Here is a 23,132-nt window from a genome sequence, read left to right on the forward strand (position 1 = left end):
TCCGTAGGCCCAGGAGCCCTGTGCTAGGTCCCCCTGCCCAGTGACGCTTGTCCCCCTTGTCCAGGCCAGGCTGGCTCCGACACCTCCCGCCTCAGCTACACCCATGCCACGTGGGCTTGCTGTGCGGCTTGCTCTTTCCCACCGCATAAGGGCCCTAGCTCACTGCTGCGTCCCATTACCCACCACAGCCCCCCAGGATGACACTGGCAACTACACTCTCACAACCTGTACTGGCGATCCCCCAAACCCTTTCCAGAACACAGTCTGCGATGCCAGCCAGCAGTGGGGCAGCCCTGTCCCCAAGGTCCTCCCCAGAGCAACAGGACCCAGGGGATCCCGTGGGCACTTCAGCACCAGCTGAGGGCACGTCCTAGGTGTGTGTGGGTACCCAGGGACGGCCCACCATGTCTTCGCTCTGTTCTCTGTGCCTATGTACCCTGCATACCAGACCGTTGGTAACCACATGTCATAGTCTTTCTCCTAGGACAACACTTGATTTTTAACTTCATAGAACCTTCTCTGAGAACTTCCCCAGTTTTATACAGCTCTTTTGTTAATCTTTTGTTTTAGGCACTCAGGGTTTCTGAGGTTGATTTTAAAACTGTGAATATGTGCATTCCCAGTATTTGTGGGTGTGGGGTGGAGGGGGACCAGACACCAATGTGCATAGCATCCCAGCACCCGCTCTGGGAACCGCAACGGCAGCAAGCGTCTGGTCTCTCTCCTGAGCCTCACTCAGGTCTTCATCAAGCAAGAGGAAGAGGCCTTCTTTGTCTCCTGAGCTGTCGTCAGGAGCAGGTCAACATTTTCTCAGTTCCTTGGCACCCATTGAGCAACTTACCAGAGGCGTGTCTTCCTCTCGTCAGTCCTGGGCTGGGCCCATAGGGCGCCCGGTGGGTGCGCCGCACCTGGTGTGCGGTCCCATGGGCCCCATCATGGTCGCACGCAGGCCTGCTCTGCTAGGTTGGGGAATCTAGCTTTGTGTGGGAGGGGGGTTTTTGAAAAGTACGGGCCACCACCCATGTGTTTGTAAAAAGTGACTCATGAGCTCTGCTGTTTGCTCAACTCTGAAGCTCTGCTTTGACTTGCACTCCCTCATTACCCGTGCTGTGCTTGCTGCTCCTTTGAGGCAGAGCTTATCTATCTGCCCAGAGCCCTCTCTCTCAACCCAGGAGACAGACACACAGCCGGCCAGCTTCCCCAGTCTCTGCCAGCCTCCCATATCGTGGCTGCAGGAAAGCTGCAGCTGGGCGTCCCAGATGCGCTCAGAGGCCTTCCCCCAAGGATGGGCCTTCACCCCAGGATGCGGCGGGCCGGAGTCGTCCCTTGTCTGAGGGTGCCCTCACCTGGCACCTCTGCCCACAGTTTTATGTTCAACTTTTCAGAGTCTCCTCGTTCCTTACGAAAAGCAGAGGGCTTAGCTTTGCTTGGAATGATACGCCGGGGCACAATTCTAACCCATCAATGGCTCTGTTTACAGAGGTTTTCAGGCTTTCACCATGAAGTAATGGGGTTTTAATTTTAACTCTCATGTTGAGAACTTTGTTTTTCTGGCCACGCTTTATAAACACCCTGGCATTTATATCCATGTGTGGCACCCTTCATCTACTCCGTTCCTGTGGCATCCACGGGGCCACCACTATGGCCAGCGGGCACAGAGCTGGTCCCTCCCCTCTTCTTCCAGCTTCAGTGCCATCACCTTACCGCTCGCCCACCTTCATTCTTAGATAAGCTTCAACTGCCATCACCTGAGTCATCAGCTCGAACCCCAGGCCATCAGAGTTCATGACCTTGGCCGCCCTTGCTTGTCCGGTCTTTGTTCCCATCAGGAATGACATTCTAGGCACCCTTGGCTCCTTGTCCTCACACCGTCCCTTGACTAGAGCTTCCCCACACCTTGGCGAGCCACCTGGAGCTCCTCCTCGGCAGTGTCCTCCTGAGGGCCAGTTCCTGGGTGTCTTCCGCTCAGGCACTGCTCACAAAGGCACTGCTGGGCTGGCGGGTCTGTCTGTCCTCAGTTCTGCTCAAGATGTTCTCCGCATATACTTTCTGTTGTTGCCTTGGGAGTGAGCAGCCACCGTGTCCTCTCAGAACCCTATGTGTGCTCTTTTATGATTCTTATAATGTTGCTGTACTGTGGATCTCCTTCTCTCTCATACATTTTTTTCATTGAATTGCTTTTATGATCTCTCCAAGCCCGCCCCCACTGCCACCTCCCTGGGCCCTCCTGCACCCCTACAACCGTGCCCAGTCAAGAGGCCCCCTCCCCTGCCACAGCAGAAGAGGCCTAAGGAGCTGTCCTTCATCACCATGCATGGCCCATGCAGCTGCTCTATCCACGACGCTCTCTCCAGAGTCTACCTTATCTGACAGAAGTGTACCAAGAGCAGCCTTCTCTCTCTCTGGGCTAGCGACTGCCTAGTTTTTTCTTTCCTAGTACTCTTACGACTTTTCTGGATCTTTTCTTTTACTTTACATTTTTACTTATTTTAGAGAGAACGAGTACACAGTGGGAGGGGCAGAGGAAGAGAGGGAAGCTCCAGCAGACTCCCAACTGTGCACGAAGCCCGACACAGGGCTCCATCTCATGACTGTGAAGTCACGACCTGAGCCAAAATCAAGAGTTGAACGCTCAACCGACTGAGCCACCCAGGTGCCCCTTTTAAAAGAAATACTTGAAGTAATCTCTACCCCCCAACATGGGGCTTGAACTCACAACCCAGAGATTAAGAGCCTCATGTTCTTCCAACTGAGCCAGCCAGGTGCCTCTCCGGTTCATTTTTTTTTTTTTTTTTAAGATTTTATTTATTTATTTGAAAGAGAGAGAGCGATCACAAGTAGGCAGAGCAGCAGGCAGAGAGAGGAGGGGGAAGCAGGCTCCCCGCTGAGCAGAAAGCCCAGTGCGGGGCTCGATCCCTGGACCCTGAGATCATGACCTGGGCTGAAGGCAGAGGCTTAACCCACTGAGCCACCCAGGTGCCCCTGGTTCATTTTATTATACAAGTCACAGAGCTTCAAATTGACTCCTGTATTTTAGCAATTTAAATCTTACTCTTATAAATTAAGCCATTTACATTTATTACTATCATCGCCATACATGTATTTTTGTCTCATCTGTGCTAATTACGCTCTTCTTTTTCCCCTTCCCTCCACCTACTTTTCTACTCATCAATGACATGGAAGTCACACTTTGTTTGTATTCATTTAGTAACTTCCTGTGTACTTTTAACATGTATACTTATTCACCAAAGTACAAGGTTATGAAGTTCAGTTTTCTTCTTTCCGAAGTATGGCATTGGCAAGCTGACTGCTCCCAGCTTTGTCAGTGGGGCCAACTGAGGATCAAGGGTTACTGCCCCTGATACTATGAAGTGTCTTCTGGCTGCTGTCACATTTGGGACGACTCCATTTTTTTTTTAAAGAGAGCAAGCAGGTGCATGTGGGAGCAGAGGGAAGGGTGAAGGGAGAGGGAGAGACTCTCAGGCAGGCTCCATGCCCAGCGTGGAACCCAACACCGGGCTCATGACCCTGACCCTGAGATCATGACCTGGGCCAAAATCCAGAGTCAGACGCTCAAGTGATGAGCCCCCCAGGCACCACTGGGATGGCTGCCCCGTGGAACGTGCTCTCCTTCCCTCTGGGGCTTTCTATCTTTACCATCCTTGCTACCCTACAGGTTTGGGTTTTTGTTTTTGTTTTAACTAACTTATCAGGCATAGATTTATTTTTATTCATTCTGTTCGAAATTTGGTCAGTTCCATCAGCTTCCAGAAAATCCTTTTCTCGTGTGACCATCCCCCCACTCCCGTCTCTGCTTCTGGAGCATCCACTGAACATTGCTATTTTCCACATTTCCTGGCCACTCTGACAAAGCTTTCACCTTTCATCCTCCTGCGCTGGGGTCCACAGCCTCTCTGGTGCTCCAGCCACCTCCTGGCTTCATTCCCACGGCTTGTGTCTATGTTCACGTCTGCGTCCTGCTGTTCTCTCATGATGCCCACACCTCCTTCAATGGCTTCCAACACTCCTAACACTTCCTTTGTATTTTCTTTCAGATGGAAATCCTACTCCTTCCAGTTCTCACCCAAAGCTAAGACTTTCTGAAGGTCTGCTTAGGGAGACCTTACTCCACTGTGCTCTGCAAACACTTAGGTATGGCTTGTCTGTGTTATTTTTATAGCAAGGACACGAGGTATGAATGGTTTAAGTGTCTCTCGTGTGTCACAGGTTTTACCTTTGCTCCAGTCAGGCAACCTCAGTGAATTATCATTTCAGAGACCAATTGTGTGTTACATGGTCAACTTGGCATTTCTTACAACACACAAGTAGTTTAAATTTAGACTCCAAAACATGGTAAGACACAGGCCTAGGGGTTGAGTTTCTAATAAAATGACCTCCCTAGCCACTCCCAAAGGGCAGGAGACAGCAGGGGGAAGCAACTGTGGGCCCCCCTCCCCTGGGACTAAACCCTCTGCGAGGTCCACACAGGCACCTTGGCTCCAGCTGCAGGCTCTGGCAGTGGTCTCCAGACAAGGGTTCAAATTTGAGCCACTGCCTGTTCCATGTCTCGTAGCCCCCAGGATGCTGCATGTGTGGACCCTTGCCTCCATGGATCCGGCTCTGGCAGGGCCAAACTCTGCCCCTGACCTGCCGTCCTGCACAAGTGGGAGAGCATCAAGGGGGCTGGACAGATGGTCTTCCTTCATCAACGGCTGGTTATTCTTGGTTTTCTGTTCATCTACTGACCTCCTGTTTGCCAGCCTCTGGGGTCTGTAGACCTGCCTTCTAGAGAAGCCTCGTGGATAGAAATGCGGGGCTCCTGACAGGCCCAAGAGAGGAAAAGCGGCCTCCCCTCTAGTCCAGGGCCCTCATCTTTCTAACAATTCTTTTAAGAAATTTCAAACCTACAGGGAAAAAAATGGAGTACTACCACAGTGACCACAAGGATACCCTTCACTTAGACACACCGACTACAGATCTTTCCCCACGTTTGCTCTGTCATCTGTTACACAGATTTGTGTGTGCTTACACTGACGTACATGTGCACTCACACTCCTTCCCTCTGCGAGTTACCAACCTCAGACGCTTGAAACCGAAACACATCAGCGCAATTTTCTCACAAGGAGCCTGTCCAGGCCTCACCACCAGCCTGAGAAACGTGACATCAGGAGCAACAGCGTGTCCACAGCAGGGTTTCCCCTTCTCCACGACAGCCTGTCCGGTGCCCCAGCCCCAAGATTTAGGGTCTCGGCAGCATGCACATTCCTTATTGCAGGGTCTTGGCCCCATGACTGGGCAAGTTGCAGCGAATGACCAGAACGCAGTGCTCCTGGGGCCACAGCCTCCCTGGGGCCAACCCTGTGAGGTCTCTGGGGCCACCCAAATTACAACAGGCTGCTCTCCAGACCTCATCATATTGTTTTTTTTTCCTTCCATGAGTTATTCAAACCATTTGGTGTGTGATCATTTTCTACCTTGTTTTCAAGTATTCTTAAAAAATAGCCACGACTTCCTGCTAGATTGTGAGATTAAGGACAAGCAGCAGCAGAAAAATGCATTGTGTCTGCCTTCCCCTCAACCAACTTTCAGGCACCAAGCAGAATGCCCCAGGGTCAGACCAGCCTGCTGAGTCACTACCCTGGAAAGGGCCTGTCCCCATCGGGTGCCAGCTGCCAACCTGCACTTTGTCTCACTCACCCCCACTCAGGAAAAAGCCATCTCACCCATCCTCCCTCTAGCACACGTGTGTTCCAGACTATTTTTGCACATCTGGGCTTTAGGCAGGCAACCAACAACCAGGAAGCCGCACCATGCAACTGAGAACATAGTAACTATCCTAATCTGGGCTTTTCTCCTCTGTCCACTGACACTCCGCTGACTGTTCAGCACTCTTCATGTACCCGTGGGGCACACGAGGCTCCCAGGGCGCACTCACGCAGACAGCCAGCTCCGGCCTTCAGGCTGCCAGAAGACACTGTGCGCTTCAGGAGAAAATATGCACACACTGGACAAAAGCAACACATGGACAAAATGATATTGTCACCACAAGACAAGGTCGGCCATGAGAGGCGCCAGTGCCGGGAACTGTGTTCAGCACACTTCAACGCAAGCTGTGAAGGTCCGGGCAGCACTACCTTGTCTATGGTGAGCATGTAGAAGTGGGTGATGTCGTTCTCGTGGGCGTATTTGATTCTTGCCATGCATTCCTCCTCGTCAATCAGCTCACCAACATACTCGTTCACAAATTCTCCCTGGAAACCAGAAGAGCGTGATGATGATGAAGAACAGATGAGCCAGATCTCAGTTCCAGAGAGCAGGAGCCCACCACCGAAGCAACACGCGCCCTCGCTCCGTCAGGGGCAGGCCCTCTCAAAGTCCCAGGTAACCTGAGCCAACGCAAGTGACTTCATACATGTTGTATACAGGCGGTCAAAAAAGAATTCATCCAAGTACCCCTCCCAAAGCAGCAACACCCTAACTTTCGCTTCTTGCAGTGACCTGCCTCTGGGGACACTAGAGTGGGACCCCGAGCTTCCACAGAACTTCAAGCTGCAGTTCCTCCTCTTCCCCGGCAGAATCCACACAACAGGAGTCGAAGAAATGGCTACCATGGCAGGCAGGAGAACAAGACCGCAGGGATTCTGCATGTTTCAAAGCAGGCTTTTTTGCTCAGGATCAGGCTGAGACCAGACCTCGGGCCTGAGGCTGCTGCCCCCAGGCCACAGCCTGGCTCAGCTAGACAGAAGCATAACAAGCAACTTCAGTTGTCCCCTACCTAATGCACGCACCTGGTCACGCGGTCTGAGGACAGAGGCAGGCGGACTGTACGTGGCCTCTGGCACTGACGGCCTGGCCCTGCACTGCCCCAGACAGCACAGCCTCCTCCCACCCATTCACTCAGTGACCTTGAGTGTCCTGTCCACTTATCCAGCGAAGGGCTCCTTCCCAATCTTTCATATCCTAAAGCACCCACCAAAATGCCAACAGGAGATGCTGTAAGGGGATTCAGGACTTTTACTTGGGATAGGCAGCTTTCATGTAACATTTTACAATACTGAATTATAGTAACTCAAAACCTTTTTAAAAATATTCCTTCATGAGTACAAAAACACAATAAGCAAATCCAAGTTTAAGCCACCAAATGAACCCGAATTTCTTCAAGGCAAGGGAAAGGGACATGACACTCACCTTTCTAATGTCCCGCTTGGCGACCAGGCCCCACCCTTTGCCGTCTGTTTTGATGATCTTGGTCTCGGGATACTGGCGCTTGGTGAAACACTGGTTCTGGCAGTACTCGCCTGCAGGACACACCTGCGGGTGGCACTCGAACATCAGCATCCTGTTCAAACACTCGGAGTCAAAGCCACAGGGATTCTCATCTGTGGGCTTACAGTTGCACTTCGGGATTTCAGAAATATCAGCCGTATAGATCTGGACTTTCCCATAAGGCTTATTCACCTGCAGGGGAGAAAATTGGCATCTTATGAGCTGATATGTGAAAGAGAACAAGCATCTGATGCCCCGGCCTACTCCTGTCCCCACCTGCCCAGCCTCCCAAAGGTCTGAGCTTCCAAGGCCCAGCAGGGATGGCAGGGGTCACATCCCGTCTCCCACAGGTGCAGCTTGCAGCACAGGCCAACCTCTGATGTGGGACCTCTAGGAGGTGGGCTGGATGCAGCTGTCCTCCCACCCCCACAATTCCACATTCCTCCTCTGTCAGAGAGAGCAGACACTTCTGTAGCCGGGCTGCCAGGAGGAAGGACAAGCAGGGCACCGGGCCTTCCAGCAGCCTGAACCCGAGGACCTGCAGGCTGGGGACTGAGCACGAGGACACCGTCTCTGGCTTCATGAACTCGCAGCTTGTCGTGATGGGACAAGAACAACCCAACAAAAACCACAGAGAGAAGTGAAGACAATCTAAAGCAGAAGCTAACAGTTCCAGGGGAAACGTAGTAGACCCCTCGCTGCTGTGGGGTGACAATGGCACAACACCAAGGAGCAAGCTGGAAACACACCTCAGAACCTAAAAGTCCCACAGGGTGCCGTGGCAGCTTTGGTGCTCGAGCCTCTGACTCTGGATAATGGCTCAGGTCACAGTCTTGGGGACTGTGGGACCAAGCCCCACATTGGGCTCTGTGCGAGAGTCTCCTCCCTCTCTCCAATCCCCTGCTTACACATGCGAGTACACTCTGTCTTGCCCTCTCTCAAATAAATAAATAATCTTAAATTTAAAAACAGTATCTAAAAGTCCCAAGCTCTCTGACCCAGTAGCTCTGTTTCTACGAATTTGCCAGAGAAAATACTAAGCACAGATCACTACAGAGAATGCTTCCTTTCCACGCATAGGGACTGTGGGCCCTGGGCAGCCAGCAGGCAGCCAGCACACACGCTGCAGGAGGGTGGCAGGGTACAGTGGCACTGGCTCGCCAAGCACTGAGGAGGAGCACCCTGATCTCTTCCAGAGCCCAGGCTCCCTGAACTCAACACAGGGACCACCTTCAGAAGCACCCCCACCATCCTTCCTTGATGTCCATACCCTCTGAGATCAGAAGGTCATGTTGTCTCCAGGGCTCCAGGTGACTGAGCCCCATCTCAGCTGAGCACTGGCCTGGGCTGACCATCTCTCATCTGAGCTTGTCCCCAACACCTGGTGATGGCATGCTCCCAGAGGTCGACCTGCCCTCAGCCCCTCCTGCTCCAGGCAGCCTGGCCCTTGCTGGCTATCAGAGTGAGACTCATACAAAGGCAAAAGTGAAACTTCCCACGCAAAGACCCCAGTCCCCGCAACCCTGCACCCAGTCACCCTCCCATGAAAGGACACACACTCAGCAATGACAGCATCTGCTCCTGCCTGTGACTCCTCTGGCAGCCATCCAGGCCAGGGCCACAGATGCCTGCCCGAGGTGACCCCCTTAGCCACCACAGCCAGAGGACCGAGACTGACACCTGACAGGCACCCGAAGGCCCCTTAGTGACACCTGAGCCATCTGCACGTTACCTTGATGTGCTTGTACGGCGGGGGCTTGCGCTCATTCTCCTGCGTCTCTCTGGCTTCCCTCTGAAGTTTGATTTCACGAAAACGAGCTTCAGCTTCCTGCAGTGCTGAAGAGCCAATGAGACGCGAGTATGAGTGAGAGATTTCGTGAGTCAGTTCATCCCTTTACCCTTCCAGCTCTGCATCCCAATGGCTGACTGTGGGCCCCCACCACCCTGCCAGGCGCAGTGTCCAGCATGCACAGGACTGTGGGCTATGGCAGACTGCTTGGGGCTGGCACTGCCAAAGCTGCAGATGCCATCGGGTAAAGGGCGTTCAGAGCATGTCCGGCCCAAGAGCCCTGGGTGGTACTATTTTGTGCCACCTGGCCACAAGGCAGGCTCTAGGGCAGGCTTCTCCGGGCTGCTCCAGTTCCCCACCCTCCACTGGGATCTGATGCACCAAGACATCAATCCTGGAAACTCACTGTCCGAAGACAGAAAATGAAAACGGAATGTTGCTCCTCTCAAGGAGCACACATGCTCAGAGGAGTGAGTGCCAGGCTCAGGGAGCACAGAGGAAACGAACCACTGAGGTCTGCCTGGAGATCGCCGTGTGTGCTGCGGCCACCCCAACCCGCAGGACCCCAGCATCAAGTCAGGAGATGGTGAGACCCTGACTTCACCACTCGCCAGCTGCCTCTAACACTGGCCACATTGATCTGCTTCTCAATTTCAACATCTCTCGTTTCATGGCGACTATGGATACACTTGCCATGCCTCCCCCTGTCCCCCGTTTGTCAGCAGACCTCTATGTGCCCATGGCGTGTGAGAATCTGCAGGCGAGGAGATGGCCCCCGTTGCCAGGGCAGCCCACTGAGCCTCCCACGTGTGATCGGCCAGGACAGGCCTGCTTTCCCTGGACCAGACATGCGTGCAAGCTGAGTCTGTCTTCTGTCTCACTCGCTCCAGTCAAGTGGTCTCATTCCCATCCCGTCTGTCACCTGAATGACACTCTGCTCTTGTCCCTGTCCCCCACTTTGGCTATGGAATCAGAGGGCGGGCACCTGTCCACCTGCCCACACCTGGCCCTTCAGGGGCACCCGGTCTAGATGGCAGCCAAGTGTCCTCCACATTTCCATCTTATGCAAAGGCAAGCTATAAGAAATCTCTGTAAATCATTACTAAAACTAACTTCTTAATAGTAGCTCCAACGTATTTTAGTAAAATTAATCACTAAGCAATGTAATAATAAATTTACTGAGCAGCATATTTTACCTTTGCCTCGACAAATCAGTCTGCAAACCTACTCTTTTCTAACTTAAAGTACAGCTAGAATGCTTAGCCCAGTGTTTTCTATAGAAACCAAACTTTCCAAGAGCAGAAATCAGGATTAGCAAAAGGTACCCCAGAGTGTGGTTTCACTGCATCTGGAAATGTCCGTACCGTTTTTGAAGACTCTTCCGATCCCTCTGACCCCCTGGTAGCGGCTGCCCCGGTCCCCCTCCATGTACGGGAACACTCGCGCCTGATGCGTCCAGTAATAATCTTTAGACCCAAAGAAAAACACAGGGAATTCTCCAATCTCGTGCTTCAGTTTCTGAATATTTGGGGGGACATTTTTGGGATGGCAAACTTCTGCCGGCCACCATCTATTATAAATATTAAAAAGAGGATTCACAGACTCTTCAGACAGAGTGACAATCATTCAGTGCTTTCAGTCCTGCAAAGTGAAAAGAACACAGGTGAACGAGGAGGCGGGCAAGCACGGGGCTCTACTTCTCGCACCTGTAGTTGCCGAGCTTCACCCAGATGATGTCCTGGAAATGCAGCTTCTTCCCGGCCCGGCAGTCGTTGCAGAACCAGCTGCCATCAGGCATGTCGATGTTCAGGCAGTCGGGGTGGAAGGCAGCCGGGCAGGACTCACAACACAGGAGGCTTCCCCCTGCAAGGCAGAGAGAGCTGGCTCAGACCGCCCCCACCCATCCACGGCAGCTCCACGCCTCCTGCTAAGAGCAGCGTCATGGCAGCTGGCTGGCTACAAACTCAAAATCACATTTGAGGGGTGCCTGGCTGGCTCAGTAGGTTAAGTCTCTGACTCTGGATTTCGGCTCAACTCGGGATCCCAGGGTCCTGGGGTCAAGCCCCAGGTCAGGCTCCCTGCTCGGGTTGGGAGGGGGTCTGCTTGAGATTCCCCAGCCCCCCGCCCCTCCCCCCACACATACATGCATGCACTCTCTTTCCAGTAAATCTTTTTTTTAAAAGCACATTTTATTACCACCACGAATAATGTCCCCTCAGTCTGTGCACTGGTCACAGTTAATCCAGAAACACCACAGTGTATGAGTGCATATGACAGAGATGTCACAAATGGTAACCCCCAGAGGTGGAGGAGCGCTGAAGCCCCCCTCCACACGCAGTCCCCCAGGATTGGCTGCAGGAGCCGTGTGCTGAGCAGCCAGCCCGAAGAAGCACCTTTGGCCTCCACGCTGAGCCCACAGAGCAAGGCTGCCAGCCACTGGCAGCATGGCCCTCACCTTTGGAGCACACAAAACACCAGCTCACGTTGACATGAGCGTGATGCCTCTTCCCCTTGCGAGCCGTGAAGTGGCCCGTGCAGATGATGCTGTTGGAAGCGATCACCGAGCAGCCAGCTGCCAGGCAAGCGTCCCCTCCGTGATAGGCGACTGGGCAGCGCACACACCGCATCATTTTCCCTGAAGGCAGACACATGCACTGAAGACGTAGCCGTAAACAGAGCCCCTCGAAATGACCACGCCCCGAAAGGTTAACAAAATTAATGCTGAAATAAACTTGAAATATTTAACAAAAAAAATAACTCGGATGGCGTGCCTGGGGGGCTCAGTCGGTGAAGCGTCTGCCTTGGGCTTAGGTCATGATCCCGGGGTCCTGGGATCGAGCCCTGCATCGGGTTCCCTGCTCAGCGGGGAGCCTGCTTCTCCCTCTGCCTCTGCCACTCCCCCTGTTTGTGTGCTCACACGTGCTCTCGCTCAAAAAAGATAATTAAAAAAATAAAATAACCAGGATGGGAAGAATATCTAATACGTGTCATGAAAACACATTTCTTCAAGGCAAAGATGCATTGAAATGATGTTTAAGGAAACGCCAAGCACTTAAAAGGCCATATTCTGAAATCAGGTCTTAACTAAGGATTCATGAAGCTGGGCGCTGCTGGCACATGGGTCCATAGGCAGCTACCTTGTGCGCTGTGGCAAGTACAGCAGCATCTGGCTTCTGCCCACCAGATGCCCCAGATACCCCCAAACGTCCCTCAAGGGCCAAGTCAGCCTTGCCCAAGACCCAGGGGGTCAGGAAGTATAGGTAAGCTGCCGCCCTCAAACCTACACTCTAATGAAATGAAGCAGACACAACTTGATATTAAAATTTTTTCTTAGGGATGTCTGGGGGGCTCAGTTGGTGAAGCATCTGCGTTCGGCTCAGGTCGTGATCCCAGGGTCCTGGGACGGAGTCCCGCATCAGGCTCCCAGCTCAGCTGGGGGAGTCTGTTTCTCCCTCTGCCCCTCCCCCGTTCGTGCTCTCTCTCAAATAAGTAAATACAATCTTTAAAAAAATTAAATAATTTTCTTACATATGAAAGAGCACTAAAACCAGAACAAATACAGTCTATCAAAATGGTTGAAAAAGGTCTCTCCCTCCTAAAATTAAGAATCTTTAAGATAACATTTAGGGCAAGAAGAAGGGAAAATGCAGGGCAAGGCAGAGACAGAAAGACAACTGCACCAGCCACCAGGCCCACCCCTCACCCCCCGTGAGCACCCTGAGCCCACCCCCACACTGTGGGGTGCACCTGTACCTTTTGACGGTCTCGGGTTGGAAGGGTTAGAAGCGTGGCAGCTCACACAGCTGTGCAGGGGGCAGCGGAAGCCTCGGCTCTCAAACACGGTTAAAGGGTACTTCTTTACACAAGCTTCATGGTAAAACTTCCCACACTGCGATACGACACAGCGCTTCACATCTGTCTTGCTCTCCTTACACACAAAACATGAGTGAATCCCTAACAAACGGTTAAAGAAAGGGGCAGAGAAAGAGATGCAAAGAACAAGAATTAAATAGTCGTTCCTAAGCCACTCAACTCCAGCAGCTCTGTCAGCGGCAGCCCATGCTGCCAAGGCCTCTGGCTCTCTTTCTGACCTTGCTGACTAGTCCAAGCATGCTTCAAAAAAGTCCAGCCATCAAGGGTTACCTTGCTGTGAACTGGGCTCCAGCTTCCCCTGGAGGACAAGAAAGTGTGAGGAGGAGGGAGCCTAGGTAGGGACTCCCACTTGAATTAGCCAGAAGCTTGAAAGGAGGCACTCCTCTGAAGAAAGGCTGTTACTCTCCCTTCTGAGAGTTCACCAAGTATAGTGAAGAATCACTTAGACTCACAGGCTGGCAGAGGCCTCCAAAAGCGGGGTACTGTTGTATCTGACAGCCTTGGAGGAACTCTCTGGAGAGTCTAGGTGTCTTCCTAACCAGGGACATGCTCCCACGAGAGCCAGGACCCCTCAAGTCTGGCCACAGACAGAGGGGGCTACATCAGAGTGGCCCGTTTTCCCAGCAGCCCCCAGACTGTGCTGCTGAGGCCCGATGGCCGCTCAGGCAAGAGCCTGGAGCTATTCTTTCTGTTGAAACTGAAGCTCAGGTTCATGCTGTGTCTCTAAAGCAGCCCGTGTTCTGTGACTGACCGGGTTACCTGTACGAGGAACGCTGGCCTCTGGTACCATGGCACCCCACTCCAGCCACCTCACAGACTATCAGGTTTAGGCCAGCCCATGGGCAGGACAGGGACAGCACAGAGACCAGCAGGGAGACAGCTGTCCCCCACCAGGCTCTCAGGTCCCACATCAGGACGCACCTGGGGGGTGGCCCAATGCACTGTGCCCAAGAGCCTCGGAGGAAGACTCCACGGCCAGGAGGGGACGCTCCCAGAACTGCCTGTCATGGGAAATACAGTTTAAAGGCTACAACAGAACTTGCCTGAAGCACATTCACTGCAAGTGAACCTCCCTTCTGGCCTCCGGGAGAGTCCAAGGCAGGCGAGGTGGAAGGCTCCACAGCAGGGTCCTTCACAGAGCACAAGGCTGCCCGTCTTCTCACACAGCTGTGGGGCAGAAAGGGGACAGCAGTAAGGCCATGCCTGGCACCCAGATCCTGTAGGATACACTCAAGAGGTTTAGAATCAGACGTGAGAATCAAGAAAACTCCCACACATTTCCATCACCATAAACCAAACTCCTCCAGGGGCTTCCCCACAGCCTCCATCTCACAGAGCAACTGGCCTGTGTCACCACGGAACATGGACCAGGCCCTGGCCAAGGTGCTGGCGGTGACACCCCCAACTTCACACATTTCAAAAAGCGCGTACATACAGATGTGTGTCTGTTACACAGGTCGGCTGTTAACTCAGTGACAGAAGCACAGAGCCTGCGTGTAGATGCAGGACACTCCCAGGGGCACTTAATCTGGGACTCTGCGGGCAACCACGTGCCTTCAAAACCAAAGTCAGTGTCATGCTGGGTGGGGCTCAAGGAAGAGTGAAGGTGTGGCCTGGGACCAAGTCAAGGGACAAATCAAAAGACCGCCTTCCCCTCACCTGACACACGTACTCCTTTTTGGCGGTTACTCCTCGCTCAGACTTCTTGGATGAGACGGACACTTCGGTCTGAGTTTCATCTGCGCTCTCGTACGGGGACTCCAAGGGCTCGTCTCCTGGGCCGTCGGAGACCTGGAGATGAAGGAGGTGGACGACAGTTCACTAGTCACGGAGAGCGGCGGCGGCAGCAGCCCATGGCCCGCCCACGTCACCTCACAAACAGGCCTTCTTGGCACCCGTCCCCAACTGCCAGGTACTTGTTGCAAATGTAGTGTCAGCTGTTGCTTGTGATGGCAAAACCTGGCCACTGAACTGTATAGAAATTCAGAAATGGGCTTTACCCTCCTCCACACTTAGTTAAATTTCTGTAGAAGAGGCACAAAATTTCACTTGTCTCTGCGTTCCACAGGAAGGAACTCTGACGAAAACCCAATGTGCTCCAGTGGGTGACCTAAGGTGGGCTATGGAACTGAGAATCTTGACCTTTCTTACCCAACCTCTCAAGTTCCAACCAGATTGAAATAAGAGAAACAGATTATGACCTAATGAGTGTTTTAAAGGACCAAAGTGCAGCATCAAAGTGTAAGCCTTTGTGCTATCATCTTGTGGTCTCACTGCCACTGTGGTGGAGGCCATTCTGGAAGCGTATCAGGGCACCAGAGTGCTGACCCAAGGTCAGCGCTCCAGAACACGCGTAACTAACAACAGACTGTCCTGCTCTCGCACCCGCCCCCTCATTGCCTATTCTCCCCAGAGGGTTCCAAGTGGGAAAAGGCAAGGTAAAACCTGCCAACTCTGTTAATAGGTGAGTTTAAGAGAAAGGCCAGGGAGAAAAATGTGGAATCTTTGAGCAAACCAAAGGACCATCCCCCGGGTTGTGTTTCACCCATCTCCTTCATCATCAGAAATCACCCAGCCCAGGCTAACTCTCTCCCTCCTCAGGGCACACATTTTGCCTGCATTTGAGCAGCAATAATAAATCTCCACATAGAAATCAATAAATCTTTAGTAAGAAAATTTTCTCATATACCATATTCAAATTAAAAAAAAAAAAACCCTAAAAACACATTAAGTGTTTGTTTGATGTTAGGTAAATGAATGTTGAAAACTGAATTTTTCAACACAACAAAAGTATAAACTACGTTTCCTATACACCTTGATAATCACAACAAGTAATCATATTATAGGCCTGTTGTTTGCCAGTGAACACAAAGCTAGAAACTACAGCTGGGCCACATTAAAACAAAAGAAAACAGAACAAACCCCACCAGCCAATCCACCCAGTTCTGTTGTCTTATCAATGAACATTGCCCAGAGTTAGCTCCCTGATGTGAGGGGAGCAGGAGAAGGAAAACACCCAGTCAGCACGGACTTAGAGCCTGTATGAACGGGCAGATGTGTGCGGGTCGTGCTGGCTCTGACCGGCATCTGCAGCCAGGCCAGCTGGTGCATCAGCCCACCGGCCTCGCTGCTCTCCTGACACATCCCTTAACAACACAATCTTTGGAGAAAGTAGGCTCTCAACCTTCATTTCCTCACCTTTTCCAGGAAGATGGAAATAGCGGTGTGAACATACACTAAATTACAGGGATCCTCGCACAGCAAGGTGCCCTCCAGGCTGGCCAGAGGGAGCCCCTCCTATCGGCTCACCCCCTACTTCTTTAACATTTAACATTCAGAAAGAAGGTAACTTGGAAAAAAACTGCATTCAATCCCCAATTCTTATTAACATGTCCCTCAGATTCGGAGTCACAGACGGGCGGGGACAGGAGTGCTGAGCGCTCTGAGGCAAGATGCCGCTGGGCACTGGGGTGGGGCTGGGGGCATCAGGAAGAGCAGCCATGCTTCCTGGCCCAGCCCCACTCAAAGAGCAGGCCAAGGCTGACCCGTCTGACGGAGGAACTGAGAGAAAGAGCCTTCAACATGGGCTCAGGGGAGAGAGCCCCGGTTCCCTACCCACCAACCCATGTTCTTCCCTCAATGTGGCTGGAACAAATTGAAAGCTTTAAAAGAAAATAAGGAAAAAAAAAAAAAAAAAAAAAAAAAAGAAAAACTGCATGGAGAGAAAGACAGAAAACACAGACCAGTCCTGGGTCAAAGAAAGGAACAGCACCTTTTATTTAAGATTTACAGAAAAAGTTAGCACGTTTCCACTTGGAGATATTTCCTAAATTAACAAAGTCTGTTTTGAGGAAATCAACACTGAATACATATTTTGAATGGAAATATAAATGTTAAAGACACACATGAGGCTTGTTTCCTGCTTGGGGTCTAAGATACACATACAGAATACAGACCTTACAATATTACAGTCCATGACACAGGTTGCGGCAGATCTCGACTTTTGCCCCGCCCAACCCCTTCCCAGCGACCGGACAGACAACTAGCACACAGTCGGAGGGATCCAACGGCTCTGCGCTCAGCACACCACCCGCAAGAGGAGCAAAGTGCGCAGGGCACCACACCGGCGCGCCTCACTCCAGCTGCAGGCTCCACGTGCACCAGGTGACAGTACTTACTCGGAGATGCCGTTTGTGAAAGCGACACATTCACCCGAATGGTCCCAACACAGTCCCAACTCTCAGTCTACGACATCTACGGTCTATTCCATATCCAGTAGGATGCATTTGGAAAAAGAACAACGGAGTAACTGAACGGACACAGACTCTGTCAAGAACTTTCCCGGCGCTTCCCGAATCCACCAAAGCCACGCTGGCAGCACAGATCTCCAAGCAGCTTAGTTCCTGACTTTTCAAAGTTTTCTTGAGTCTGAAAATACTTCCTCTACTCCCCACTTAATATGTGATAGTATCCAATTGCCTATTTGCCTTACAAATACATTACTTTATGGGCAGGGACTGCTGTCTCCTTAACATGTATCACAGGGAGTTTTCAAGATGATATTAATGAACATAAGGTAACCTAGTGAACACATTTGAACCAACTTCTAGCAACAATATAGCCATTTAGGGTGACTTATGTGGATCCCAGTCCTCTCTGCTGTGATGGGAAAGGGGCCCTAAGCCTCGGACAGCGGTATACACAGTGATTGTAAAAAAATTTTTTGACAAAACAAATCCCTTCACAAGTTGAATACCACATCATTTTTGAAATACAATTACAGACCTTGAACAATAAATATTTCTATAAACCAACATTATTTTCATGTTTAAGTTACGCTTTTGTCAAGGAAGAAATAACTATAAGCACTTTCACACAGTATTTTGGATTTACACATGATCAATATCCTGTGCCCAACAGATTTAAGGAGCTTAAAATCAAGACTAACCTCAGACAGGTCCTCCAAGTTAACATCACAGTGAAATATTGAGTGGAATTAAAATAATTTTTTAAATCAGTCATTCATCACCTAAAACACTACAGTTCAGAATAACGTTTATTAGAGCGACCCTTCTAGATGACATCAACTACAACCATCCTAGCTGCCCCTAAATTCTAGGGATAGGTCTGTGTCATTGAACACACAGACCTCCAGCTCACACACCGTCTTTGTGCTTCACCATCTAACCTGGGTGCTTCTGTGTTGTCCGATAGCCCCAGAAGGTGCCCGTGAGAGCCAAGTGGCTGGCCACAGCCGCAGCATCAGGCCATGTGGCTGCTGCTCCAGATTCAAGGCTGGCCCTGATCATGGGTAAAATGAGTCTCTGAAATATCCTATCAACCCAACTTTGCCCCGGCTATGTCCCTCAGCAGTGGCCATCCCATAGAGAGTGGGCTGGGGAGGGGCCTGGGCTGGCCTGCTCCAAGCGACAAGTTGTGCCCTCCCTGTGGCCAGGTGAAAACAGGAATGAAGCCCCTGCCTCACAGCTGAGCAAACCCCAACCCTGCACCCCCGCTGGGCTGGGCCACCCCACCCCTACACTTCAGTCATTCCTTAAAGGTATAACATGCCTGAATGGTTAGCACACTTTAACCTCGATATCAAAGAGTTTTATGCCAAAACTCAACAGCTACACGTAGGCCAGAAAAAGTTATAAAGTCGACTTAATATGTTAGTCATGGAGGTCTCTAACATGACGACGAGGCCTGTCAGGTTCTTAAACTGACATTGTAGGACACTGGCCCTTGCTGGTGAAAATGTCTGGAAGGGAGTACGCCTCTCCCCCAGGCAGTATAAGGAGAATGATGAGTATAGTACACACCACCTTCTACCTGCTGAGGATGGCTGATCATCCATCAGCGGCAAGTAGATTAGTGGTAATTTCTAATTCTAGGTAAAACAGCAAAAACTGTACTTAAAGGGATCAAAATCGAGGTCACTGACCAAAAATTCCAAAATGCATAGAAGTCAGTATATTTCTTAAAAAGGAAAAAAGAACCTTTAAGAGTCAATAAGAAGCCAGTAACAGATTGGGGAGCATTTTGTGAAATCTTTTCTAACCAGATTCAATTCTTTTAGCAAAAGAGTCTCACTCAGATTCATATTCTGCAAGATAAACAGCAGGCTTCAGCAATCACTCTCTGTTTAGAGATTTTCGAAACCGGAGAGGACGGTATGGACTGTAAAAAGCCTGTAGAACTACAGCCTGGCACCAAGTATGAAGAGCCCTCGCCAGGTCACACACAGGTCTACCTGGACCAGAACCACCTTCAAAATGAGTTAATCATCTAAAGGGCTAGACATGATGGAGAAACATTAGGTCAGAAATCAAGCAAGAGTGCGCCTGGGTGGCTCAGTGGGTTAAGCCTCTGCCTTTGACTCAGGTCATGATCTCAGAGTCCTGGGATCGAGTCCCACATGGGGCTCTGCTCTGCGGAAAGCCTGCTTCCTCCTCTCTCTCTCTGCCTGCCTCTCTGACTACTTGTGATCTCTCTGTCAAATAAATAAATAAATCCTTAAAAAAAAAAAAAAATCAAGCGAGAAAGGAATCCAGTCCACTGGCCAAAGTACAGGTGTCTGCCCTTTCAGACAGGAGCCCAGCCTCCTCGCCAGCTCGGCCCCACACGGGGCCACTAAATTACCAAGGACGCCCTTGCCGAGCCTCCCCTTTCTGCCAGGCTAAGTGAATGGAGGACTTCAGAGAAGTGTGCTCACACTATTACTGAAACGACGCACAGAATCACAGCTCGCAGTTGGCCACAGCAGGGCCCCACATCCACTCACGTCAGGCTTTGGCCAAGAACCCTCTTTGAGGGCATTTCTTTATCACTTTAATTTTACACCCATTCGTGGGTGCATTTTTGGTTTTGGGAACTAGAAGATGCTAATTTACAATCTTACTTTCATTCCTTTTTGGGGACACTACTAAAACTGACCTTCGGTGGTATTCAAGTCACTGCCCCTGGGCAAATGCTGGCCCCACTCTGCCCACAACTCTGGCCAAAGAGATCCCTCGGAACACTGACCTTGCTGCTAAGTCGGTTCAGGTTCCGCATAGTCTCCTGCATCCTCTCTAGTGCGAGCAAGCAGGTAACATCCCCAACAAAAGAAACCTCCTGAAATGGCCACCACCCTTATCACCACTCCTCAAACCTAGACACCTCATTTTAAACCTTTCTGTGCTTCTGCATGAACTTCCAGAGAAACACTTGGGCTCAGACCCATCTAGAGCTGGGGTAGCCTCACAGAGAACACCAATGGAGCAGGATGACCTTTCCTGGAGGAAGTGAGACAGACGAGACCCCTCCGCACACACCGCACACACCCATGGCCTTAGTTCATGAAACTGCGCTTCCGTGCCATGAGAATTGGCCTCGATTTCTTGGTGGTTTTAGGAGCAACCTCTTAAAAAACACGGGTTATTTTCAGTTGGGAGACAGAGATAAAACAGATACATTGTATAAAGAGAATACTGATGCTAGTACACCTAGATTCAACACCATCAGAGACAGACATTTAACTTCTGTACCAACTCCAAAGAAAGGCCCCACAGGGGACACAGAAGCCCACAGCAGGTGGGTAAACAGCACGGGACCCCGACTGCTAATAGGTGCACTTAATGTGCCCCCAACACAGTGGGGAATTTTCAGTTTTAGAACAGTTGAAATGTAGACTGTTATATACTCGGACAAGTTTTCACCCCCTTGTGAATGCCTCATGTTTTATACTAGAGAGTTCCTTCTTGTACCTATCTCCCCTCACCAGACACAAATGTGGTGTATGGCAGATGGTTTGCAGCACATAAATGGAACCGCTACAGTGGTTCTATGTCTAAGCGAAAGTCACCTCTACAATAGGCGGTTCAAAGGACAAGACTAGAATGCATCAGTATTATTCTGACCTCCCTAGGAAATGAGGGAATTCATGTTAAATTAGTAGCATAATGAATTTTTGTGCTCTTGGCAGACAAAACTTACTTGTCACTAAGCTCTTTCCAAACAGGAGCCCTTTCCACTCACCTTCAGGAAGCCATGGGTGGGCCCTCTCGGGAGCTCTGCTCATCCACCAGCATTCCCCAGCAAGACCACTGCTGGCATTTGGAGTAGGACAATTCTGCTGCCTGTGGAACTGTCCCTCTCACTACCTGCACCTCACCACCTTCCCAATATAATATCCCCCAGCAGGGAAGGATGCCTTCCCCAGTTGAGAAACACTGCATACTCCCCCATCCTTGTCCCTACCCCATGCCCTCCTATGTACTATACATAGAGGATATACCATACAGCCATTTTGACAGTTCTTCCTACGGAGGAAAGCACCTGCTCTCTGGCTAACTTCTAATGCGCCTAACGCATGTTGGTAGCTGGCTGGCCGCCCACTCAAAATTCATCATGCTAGAGTTTCAAATGAATTCTTGTCAAAAGCCTTTCAGGCAAGTCTCTACTTGGGGTGATTGTTTCTTGAACTGGACCACTTACATGACCTTTTTTCACATTTTTAAATGTATTAATTAGTTTTCTGTGAACCCTACATTTACTCCTGAGCTTTTTCAATGTCTTTTAGGAACAGCATGACTTGGGCCACCTCGCAGGCCATGTATCCCACCAGCTCCGAGAAGAGCCACCCAACTAGCCCTCGGCACAGGCCAGACCCTCAAGTGCTTCTCAAACCAACCCAGTGTCTGCCACTTCTATGTTCAGTTTACCCCCACGTGCATAATGCAGTCGAGAGGATCACTTTTCATGCCAAAGCAAAATTTATACTTTTGGATAAAAATGGAATGATGGTGATTTTATTATTTTTATTGTTATAACCATTATTGTCACAACAGTGAACCACTGAGTCCTTGCAAGGCGCCAGGCACCCTAAGTGTTTAACATGCGTTACATTACTTAACGGTTTAGAACACAAGTAGTAGTCAGAAACTTTCATTAAGGGTAGAACACAGCTGAAGAGTCTGCTGGGAATGAACCGGGTGCTGTTAACATGGTAACGTGAACAGCACTCCTTCTGCCTCCACGAGTTAAAGGGCAAGCGAGGCCTGCGTCTCACCATGCAAACATGCGGGCACCCAGGGGTAGGACACCAGGTGGTCACCCAAGACTTAGACATTTAATGGGATGGCTGATGTCCTACAAGAGCGACTGATGAAGTGGTTACTGTAAATAACCTGACTGCGGTGCCCCCAAGACACCAATCACTGAACCAAAAGAGTGGAGTTAAATGGCTCATAATGATACTGTAAATGATATTTTTCCTAAAAATTTGCTGTAACTAGTGTCATAGTAAAACTGCTTAGTAAAAAAAAGACAGAATCAAAACTCCTCCTGCCTTTTATGTTGGAAATTAGTTTAATATGTACAGTACTGAGTACATTCCATTGGCAATGGGAATTAGCTGACGAGAACTCCTTTTAGTGTGTGCTGCTTGTTCTCTGTTTCTGAAGGTGCAGATGCCAGCATTTTTCAATAAAAACTCGGCAAGTCATGAACTAGGAGACAAGTGTGGCCTCTAGCAAGACCAGCCCCTTCGGCGCGGAGTCCTTTTGCAGGCCCAGGGCAGCCCCCCGGTGACGGGCGTCCCGTCAACGTGAAATCTACATGGATCATTGCAATATGAGTGTGTTTCTATTATGAGATGAATGTGATCAGGTAAATGGCCTTGATTAGGTATCTTACCTTGGTCTTAAAATTTGTTATCTGTTTTCTTCATTGTATGTGTTAGTAATACCAGTAAAAACAGATTATCACACATCTTCCATAAAATGACTGTGATAGGAATGTCCCTTAGTGTGTACGACGATACACCACCTGGAGCAGACATCCTGGAATATTACATCATTTTAAGTGCAGTACAGGGCAGCTGAGTTCAAATCCAACTTGGCTGATGTGGGCTCCCATAAAAGCTGTTACCAGTGAAGGCGAAAAAAATAAGAATTTGCTCTACTAAGGGAATAAGAAATGAAGTTACAAAACACTTAAATCACATTAATTCCTTCACAGGCCTTTGTCATGCAAGTGTGTAATTTTAATCTATTCTCTTCATTAGGGTGCTGTAGTACCATGTAATACTTATTCCAGTATCAATTTTATTTCTCATATATACCTTTTTTTGAGAAGAATTTAAACCACAGATGACCTAAAATGTCTTGAAATACCAACTCTGTGAAAACTCCTTATTTCAATCAAGGGTGATAAAAAGCAA

The 23,132-nt window shown here is 50.2% G+C and overlaps 1 protein-coding gene across 2 annotated transcripts in view; it reads right to left on the reverse strand.

The window, feature by feature from the left end:
• The window catches only part of LOC111149264 (nuclear receptor binding SET domain protein 2), a 93,071-nt gene that overhangs the window by 6,936 nt on the left and 63,003 nt on the right, over window positions 1-23,132 (reverse strand). Inside the window, exons 10-18 of one of the 2 annotated variants that reach the window (XM_022506229.1) lie at window positions 14,588-14,719; window positions 13,972-14,095; window positions 12,809-13,009; window positions 11,511-11,690; window positions 10,762-10,918; window positions 10,420-10,625; window positions 8,999-9,102; window positions 7,189-7,458; window positions 6,135-6,251 (exon numbers count right to left, since the gene is read on the reverse strand). In XM_022506229.1, the coding sequence (XP_022361937.1) occupies window positions 6,135-6,251; window positions 7,189-7,458; window positions 8,999-9,102; window positions 10,420-10,625; window positions 10,762-10,918; window positions 11,511-11,690; window positions 12,809-13,009; window positions 13,972-14,095; window positions 14,588-14,719 (1,491 nt within the window). Of the gene's footprint in view, window positions 1-6,134; window positions 6,252-7,188; window positions 7,459-8,998; window positions 9,103-10,419; window positions 10,626-10,761; window positions 10,919-11,510; window positions 11,691-12,808; window positions 13,010-13,971; window positions 14,096-14,587; window positions 14,720-19,447; window positions 22,834-23,132 lie in introns of those variants that run through there. The other variant, XM_022506230.1, reaches the window with a different exon arrangement.

Source organism: Enhydra lutris, unplaced genomic scaffold, assembly GCF_002288905.1.
Source record: "Enhydra lutris kenyoni isolate GAN:26980312 unplaced genomic scaffold, ASM228890v2 scaffoldscaffold21, whole genome shotgun sequence".
Classification (NCBI taxonomy): Eukaryota; Metazoa; Chordata; class Mammalia; order Carnivora; family Mustelidae; genus Enhydra; species Enhydra lutris.